Source organism: Varanus komodoensis, unplaced genomic scaffold (assembly GCF_004798865.1).
Source record: "Varanus komodoensis strain SLA01 unplaced genomic scaffold, ASM479886v1 scaffold51, whole genome shotgun sequence".
NCBI classification, from domain to species: Eukaryota; Metazoa; Chordata; class Lepidosauria; order Squamata; family Varanidae; genus Varanus; species Varanus komodoensis.
In genome coordinates this window covers 441,905-450,529 of record NW_025336100.1, presented here as the reverse complement: position 1 = coordinate 450,529, position 8,625 = coordinate 441,905, and the positions used below count along the sequence as shown (strand labels likewise).

At 40.6% G+C, this 8,625-nt stretch overlaps 1 protein-coding gene across 1 annotated transcript; it reads right to left on the bottom strand.

Moving 5' to 3' along the window:
• Positions 1 to 3,268: 3,268 nt before the first annotated feature.
• Positions 3,269 to 4,219, bottom strand: LOC123031908 (putative protein FAM10A4). The gene has a single exon (XM_044447385.1). The coding sequence runs from the start codon at positions 4,217 to 4,219 to the stop codon at positions 3,269 to 3,271; it is 951 nt and encodes a 316-aa protein (XP_044303320.1).
• Positions 4,220 to 8,625: the final 4,406 nt, after the last annotated feature.

The window sequence follows — 8,625 nt, the reverse complement described above, 5'->3', positions numbered from 1 at the left end:
CACTAAATCAAAGTACTAGCAGTCAGAATGCTTTCTATTGTGACATCAGTATAGTAAAGAAAATCAACAGGTGGAGAACAGCAAACTCTAGTAGCATAAAAAAGCTAGCCAACTTTTGGGGTTTGTTATTCTGTTTTGCAAAGAGAGCTGAAATGTCTCTGAAAAGTAGTTTCCAACCTCCCACACACTTTTTAGATTGACTGTGTTCAGAAGGAACAAGGAGCAATTTCATTCTGGTAATTGCCCTGCTTAGATATGAGAAAGATAGCATGACTTTGTGCTACATTTAGAAAACAACCTCAGAATGTATGCATGTTCCTTGGAGGGCTCACCTTTCTGTAACCTTAACTGCATACTAAGGGAACTTATTTGTTTAAGAAGCCTAACAGTTTCTCAGAAATACCGCTGAGATCTACTGGCTGCTAAAGGCCCTTGGCATAGTAACAGGGAGAAGAGATCAGAGAAGCTAAATAGGTTAGGTATTTTTAAATTAGATATTGTTTCTCAGGAAGTGTTTTAAATAATAATTTAAAAGCCTATCTGTGTGCAATGGAAGTAGTTAAAAAACTTCTTACTGAAATTAAAACAATTTTTGATGATAGCTTTTTATGAGATTAGTAGCTTTCAAGTGCTCTCAAGAAATATACTTTAAAAGTGACTTTAGATGTTGCAAAATAGACCAGCTCTCAGCTTTGTTACCTTTCTGTATTTAGTTATTCCGTATATTTATCCACCTTTCCAATCAGTGGATTAACGAGGCAACTAATAATCCTAAAATTGAAAGCAAAATACACAGTGCTGGAGGGCTATTCTTAGCTCCTGTACTTTGTCTACCCCATGAATAATGATTGGCAATATAATAATAATATTCTTGGCAAAAGTCAAGATGCTAGCATTGTCCTTCAAAGTTCTAGCCAGGTTGAAGACCAGCTTACCTGAAGAAGAAGAAGAATGATGATGATCTTTCAAATACAATCTAAATCAATGTTTGCTGGTATTGCTAAGACAGTGGCATGAGACAATAACATATTTGCTAGGAAGGATAACTGTATATAAAAACCACTTTCTCTTCAAGTCAATGTTTGGCCCGCCCTAGTTTAATCAGAGTATTTTCAGGGAGACTTCTGTAAAGTCTCCATTGGTTTCCATGGTATTAAATATAGACTTTGCACATGGGGGCACTACAGAATTACAGCATAATTGAGTTGAGCTGAGCTGCTGAGCTGAGCTGATCCTGGTAAATTCATTGCTTAAGAAATGTTTGCAGACTGGCAATCTCATTGTAGCACTCTGTGTAAATTATCTCTCTTCCTTGCTGTGTATTTTCCCCATTCACTTTACTCTGGATGCATTTACTAGTAGTGACCGTACACAGCTGTTCCTAAATCCTGAAGGGCATTTTGGGATAGATTAACCATCTGCTCATTTTTACTCCAACAGCTAACAGCAACATAAGGGAATTTGTCTTAAATAATCTCCAAAATGGTGGACAACCCAAAGCAGCAGCTGCAATTGGTGTTTCTGATAGCAGTAATAGGATTTTGATTTGATCTGAATTTTGTGAAGTACTCTGTACAACATCAAATTTGCAGTGGAAAAATGGCACTGCGAAAGTTTATTAATAGTACATTTTTTCATAAGCAAACATATTGCCAACAGGCCTATTTTACTTGGGATTTTTTCTTGCTTTTGATTCCCATTATCTTTTTAATTCATTACCAGTTTTATCTTCCATTTTTAATTTTTCTATTTTATATAGATTCCAATTGTATTTTATTACATTCTAGTGTCCATACTATAAACTGCCTTGAAACTATTTTGCAAAAGGTGGGATATAAATATATGAATAAATTAAAGTGGTAGTATTCCATTGTACATGAATATATTCTACTTTAATCTCTGCAGTAGTTTATGGTTGCAAATATTTTGCAAAGCCAAATTCAAAAATTTAAACTATGGCTTTGATAACAACAACTCCTTTAATATTTCATGACCAGAACACAAAGGAAATCCAAGGGTAATGGGAGGGGCTGAAGAGTCATCTTTGCAGATTTCTATATGAATTCACCTGATAAGTATGGCATAGACCAATATGTGGGTGAGAACATAGTTATCTGATGGCTTCACATTTCCTGAATGTTTCAGTGCAATTCTTGGCTCAAAAAGTATTATCATATATTTGGAAATAAGTACTTAGATATAGATATTGAAGTACGTTTTGTTGGTTTTTAAATTTAAAGGCACATATGTATATAGAAACAGGCTTATTGGTGAACATGCGAAAAAGAAACAAACAAGTATCAGTCTAGATAAGCCTGTTTCTTTGTTAACTTGAGCTAAAATATTTGAGCTAAATCTAACATGTTTTCAACTCAGTAGGACAACCACAGTGGAAAAACAAAGCCAATTCATATACCAGTTAAGTTGGCATCTGTTCTGGGAAGCTGGGGACCATAGGGGAATAAGAGAAAGAATACTGATGAGGAATGGGGGTGTCCAAGAGGCACAAAAAGGGGAAAGAGAGCTGTACTGGTAAGACCAGAGGCCAGCTGTCAACCAGTAACACATCCAGATACCCAAGGCTAAGCTGAAAGTATCTTCTGCTCAAGTCAGGCAAGAGCAATGGGCTGTCTGAGGGATCAGTCAATTCTAGACTAGCTCTTCCATTTTCTTCTATCTTTATTTATTTGTGTATGTATTTATTGAATTAGTTTGAGAACCATACTTTAGTATAAACTCTCCAATGCTATTGTGAGTGGCTTTCATCAGAGAAGCTATCAGATATGAGCCGTCCCGAAGCTGTGTAGCAATAGGGATGGCATATAAAAACTTTAAATAATAAATAAATATGCCAGAAGGTTACTCTTTCAAATCAAGATAATTGTCTCATCATGCGGAACTATGCAATGTGTGATATGAATTGTAAATTTGTCACAAGCCAAAGCAATAGCATGATTATTATTCAGATACTAAAGCTGGCATAGATCAACCCAACCCACTTATTTACCATACCAGTTTGTGTAAATGGTCTATGAAAAATAAAGAAGACAGTTGTAGGGCTGGTTCTACTCTGTGTCTCTAGGCATCTGCTGAATGGGGAATTTGACTCTGAAGTATATTTGGGTTTGATGCCTTAGATTCAATTCAAATGTACATAAATATTAAATGAGCACACAGGCCAATTCATAGTCATTCAAAGGAAACATCAAATGATGCCACACACTACAATTTTAATTTAATGAAAGGCTTATTCACTTGGCCTTTACATTCAATCAACCTGACCAATGAACTTCATAAACTTGTGGTTATCCCGGTATTTAGAGATATTGTCTGGGTTCCAGGTCACATCCACCCAAGCCAGGATAATCCTTGGATCCATAATGGCCATAAAAATGTCCAAGTACCTCCAACAGACTCGAGTTATCAATTGCCAAGTATTTTCCTCCCTCTGTGCTTTATCTTGCTCTTCCAGCATATTTTTGATCTTATCTAAAGTATTCTGAATCTCTTGAATCTTCTTCAGGTTATTCTTTCTCTTATATTTGTTGTGTTGTTCAGTCATCTTCAGGGCCCTGGGCTGCACTTCCTTTAGCAGAGCATTGGTGTCTTCATCATAATCCCAAGTACAGGCCAAAGCAAGGTCCTCAGAAGCTTCCTCCCAGTGTCCCAGAAGCATATGTGCTTTCCCTCGCCATTTGTAGGCCTGGGCATTGTCAGGATTGAGCTCTGATGCCTTGTTGCAGTCTCTAATGGCAGCAATGGGCTTTTGCATTTTGACAAATACGCTGGCTCGGTTGGCATACAAAAATGAGGATTGTGGGTTCAGCTTGATAGCCTCTGTAAACAAGTCAATAGCATTCTGCATCTCTCCTATCTCTAGGGCAGCATAGGCCTCTTCCTTCTTCTGTTCAGCCTTGGTTTTCATCTCATTTGTCACCTCCACATTTTCATCCCCCATTTCCTGGGGTTCATCTTCATCTGGTTTGATAACTCCATCCTCATCAGCCTCTAAATCACTCTCCTCACTTGTGGGTGGCTCTGGGGACTTCCTTTGCTCTTTACCAAGTCTTAAGGGAAAGGCATCAATTATCTGGAAGCCTGCAATGGTGTCTCCAATACTTTCCAATGAATCTCTTATAAAAGTCAGTTGTTTTGCTCTCAAGAGCGTTGGATTCTGTTTGTACAAGGCTTGAAGATCACCTACACTTTTAGGATCCATGGTGTTGTAACCAGCTAGAAGCTGGGCTGACCCACAGGAAACAGTGAAATGCTACTCCCAGTGCAAATAATTTGGATAAAAAGCTAAGAATCCTGTACAAACAGCATATGAGTTAGAAATTCACTTCTATCACAGGAAGGAAAGAAGCTGTGACTCCCATATATCCCTCCATGTGGGTCTGCTGCTGTCCTTAGCTAAAGTTGCAGAACTTTAACAGCATTGGTTACTATGACAGTTTGTTTTATGTCAAGGGTTCTGCTGATGTCACCCAATATGACATCACTTCAATACTGAAGATGAATTTCCATGTATTGACATCTCCCTGACTGTTAGCATTTGCTGCATTAGAATGTATATCTAGATACTCCATTACTTAGAACTGAAATAGATGTTGCAGATGCAGTTGTAGATTTATATATACTAGCTCCTGATTTTTCATCCATTATCTGAAGCAGAGCTGCAGAGAGCTTTAATTGGCTCAGTTGGTAGTAGGTTATACAGTTAAGTTTTTATTTAATTTTATTTGGTATTCAGGGCTGCCCTAGGAACTTAAGAAACCCTCAGTGAGAGAACTAGCAGTTCTAGGCAAGCCATTGAAAGGAATCTTGCCTACAATTACCTGTCCTTCCCTAAAATTCACAGTTCCTCCATGTTTTCGAAGATGAAATCTCAGTTCTCATGGCAGTCTTCCCCAACCTAGTGTCCTCCAAATGTCTTCTACTAAGTACCATTCCTGTCAGTTACATGGCCAATGGTCAGAGATGAAGAGTATTGGAATCCAAAACATTAAAAATGCACTCATCAACTTGTTACTGGACTGAGCCAGTCAACAGCTGGGGCAAACCCGGGTGGACCCCAGACCCAAGCCAAACAGAACCTGAGATGAGACTTAGAGCCAAAATCAGCTTTATTTCTAGTGCACTATAGAATAAAGGGAGACAAAAGGGGACATTCAGCCCAAAGCAGCGTCTCAAAAGTTGCACCCTGTACATGCGTTTTATACCCTAGGTATAAAATTAGGTCACCTAATACACATCTAATGCATCGATACCTCAACGTATGTACCCCCTCCCATGCCGGAGAAAGAGTCCTTTCTTCTGCCAAGGACCAGACATTTCCCATGTCTATTTCTTATCTGCTCGAGATTCACACAGGCTTGCCATGTTCTTACTCGTGCACATTTGCAACTTTCATGGCAGCTAGAACCAGTTTCCACTGTCCCTTTGATTACTGTATTCGAGGTCAGGCTAGTGTGTTAGCTGTGGGTTACACAAAGTTTATTTTGTTCTTATCCCCCCTTCCTTCTGGGACAGTATAACTGTGGTGTTTTTACTATGTGGCCTTCCTGTGGCCAACTACTTTTGGGGCCTTTCTCTAGCCAATTACTTTTGGGGTGTTTTGGGCTGCTGCAATTGGTAACAAACTGGAGAAGGCTGTTTCATGAAACTCATTCAAAAATTCATTCTGAATTTTTGCCTAATAGGCAAAATCACTGTGCTTTAGAAACACATAAGCAATAGAAACAGATAAGGTGCAGTTCCATGTATGCTTAGACTCAATGAGGAGTGCTGTGAGTTGTGAGACTTTCTTTCCTGTCTGAATATGCACAGGAATGCATCCATATGGGGGGAGTTCACTGATCCCAGTCATAGGAGCATATTGTGGTATATATTGTATTTTAAGTCTGCCATTAAAACTGTGAGGTGTGGATGTGACAATTACTTGATAGCAAATTTGAGTGGGATGGTGTAAATTTGTATCCTGCAACAGCAGAGGATTGCACCTGATGGCCTTCTTGACTCCTTCCAACTTTATCATTCTATGATCTTATGATTCGATGTGTATCACACAGGAACACCTGCCAAAGATGCCTGCAACTCCATGTTGAGTATGCACTCAATGGTAAACCCATCAAAAGTAAATCCAAATCAGCCTCTATGTATTAGGCAAAATGGCCTTTGCCACTGTACTTGAAAATAATATCTTTATGTAACAGAATTATCTTCCAGGGCAGTGGTATGACTGAGCTGCTTGGGATGACCACCTGAATATGAAATACCATTTCAAATTGTAGAACATGCCTGGCTGACCAGTCACGTCCCAAGCATCCTCAATATTAACGGTATCACAAATGGCCACAGATTGAGCAGTCTCCTGTCAAGCACCCTTAGCCCAGCCTCCAGAAAGTCCGGCCTCCCAGGTGTACACGGAGACCACCTGAATTCAAATGTGCTAATCAGTGCTCGCTACCTGGTCAGCCAGGGCATAAAAGAGGACTGCCTCCTGCCTTCTGGGTTGATTTTCATTTTGCTGTGATCAAACTTTGATCTCAAGTGATGTGAGTGAAATGATCCAATGAATGGTGCATTTACTAATGCCTTCATTTAACAGGTGAGATGAAACTTTGCAACTCTTTGCAGAAGATATCCTGGATGAAATTCCAGTATAGCTTAACTGGACTTGTGCCAGTGATTTTATTGACACTAGAAACAAAATAGCTCTTCAGAGAGTTATTACATTATTTAATAACTCTTTGTGCTAGGGTAATGTTCAGTTTTGAACTGCATTATAGTCCATGCATGGTGCTTCCCATCATGAACATGCTAACCTTCCCTTGTCTTCACAGTTGCCAGATAATGCCTTCTGAACTCTTCTTGAAGCATTTTTAAATACAGCATCAGAATCAGCTATGAATGGAATTATTTTTGGCTTGCAAAGATTAAGAAACAGGATGCCATGGTATTTTTTCTTGCAGGATGGTGTCAGGATCAGAGCCTGAGTCAGCCTGCAAATGCTTGCAGAATCAGGAACATCTCTGCAGGTGCTTTCAAGAAACAGCTGTGTAGCAATTGTGCTGTACAGCTGGGAGCCTTGGAGAGCCACATCAAAGGCTTCACTGCACTGTTGCTCCTTGTCACAGCAACACAAGCTGTTCTGGTGGCTACCTTGTGCTTCAGCCTTCAAGCCTTGCTCCAAGCCCTTGCTCCTGTCTGCCAGCCTCCTGCCCAGCTCCAACTTGTTCCTGCTTCCATCCTTGTTCAGGTACCCTGTCTTACCAGGTACCTGAACCCATCCTCCCTGACTTTGTCTTGTTCCTGAACATGACTGCCATTTCTGTACCTGACCTTCAGAGGGTTTTCTTGGACTATGTGCTCTTGGACTCTGTTTGCTTGAAACTTGTTGTTTCACTGGCTCTTGACTGTGCAAAGAAGTGTCTCTTGCCCCTGCTGTGAGCTGAATCCTCCCTTCTTGCAGTAAAAGACTCACCAGTGCTTCTTGATAAACATATTTATTCTACATAGAAGTCTCTGAGCATACACAAAGTAAGAAGGTTGAACCCTCTTTGGCCCCCTTCACCTAAAGATTTGCTTATGAACCCTTATGTCCCAGTCTTGGGAGGGAGGAGCACTGTGTAATTGGGCACATCTGTGTTCTTCTCTCTGAGATCCCAGTTGGGCCACCCTGAGACTATGATGATGGACTTTTGGGTCCACCTCCTTAGGAGGCTGGAGTTCTCCATCTGATAGACTTCCCAGCTCTAAATCCCACCCCCTAGGTTGTTGTTACTCTTCTTCGTTCCCATGGGTGGGTTGACTAGGCCTCTTGACTGCCCTAGCAGGCACAGATGGGTACACAGAGCCTTGGACTGCAGCTGAAGCTGCATCCATTTCAACAACTATCTCATTATCAGAGCCTGACAGGACCAGTCAACTCCTCTTGGCTCATTCTGTATTCTCATTCTCAGCTCATTCTCATTCTCAGAGTCTGAGAAGCTCATTCTCAGAGTCTGAACTGTCAGTCCTGCCAAAATGGTGAGCTGCATGCCTGGAAATCTTGCCAGAATGCACACACACAACAGCCCTTGCCCTCTAAAACCTGGTACAAGTTTCCTCCCTTCATCTGTACCCTGGTCATGACAACTTGATTGTAACTGCCTACTGTTCATGCCCCAGATCTTATAGATGGTCGGTTGTGCAGTCCAAACCCTACTGTGGAATTTGAGCATGGTACATTTGGTTTTTAAAAACTACCCTATGTAACAGGTCTCTTCTATGATTTCCAAACTTTACCATGATTTCTCTGGTCATCCAAACCCAACATCATGGTTTTCATGGTCCTGGTAGGCAGCTACATAGTCTTCTGGGAAGAGCAGCAGCTGCTTGAAGAGCTGTTCCAGCACTCCAGAATGGGATGAAATGTCAGGTACAGTGACTGGTGGAATATGGCACATATAATATGTGCCAACAGTGGGATGACTGTGCAAGGACAGTGGAAACTGGCATAGTAGCACATCCAGGGAAAAAATTGCTCACTATGGAAACCACACAGGTTTGTTGGTCATGATGTGTGGACCCAGATGCTGACTTAGAATCTTAGGATTCTAGGATGCCAATGGATTTCAGAAA

Excerpts from the sequence above, each read along its gene's own strand:
- LOC123031908 (XM_044447385.1), bottom strand. The coding sequence starts at position 4,219 with ATGGATCCTAAAAGTGTAGGTGATCTTCAAGCCTTGTACAAACAGAAT.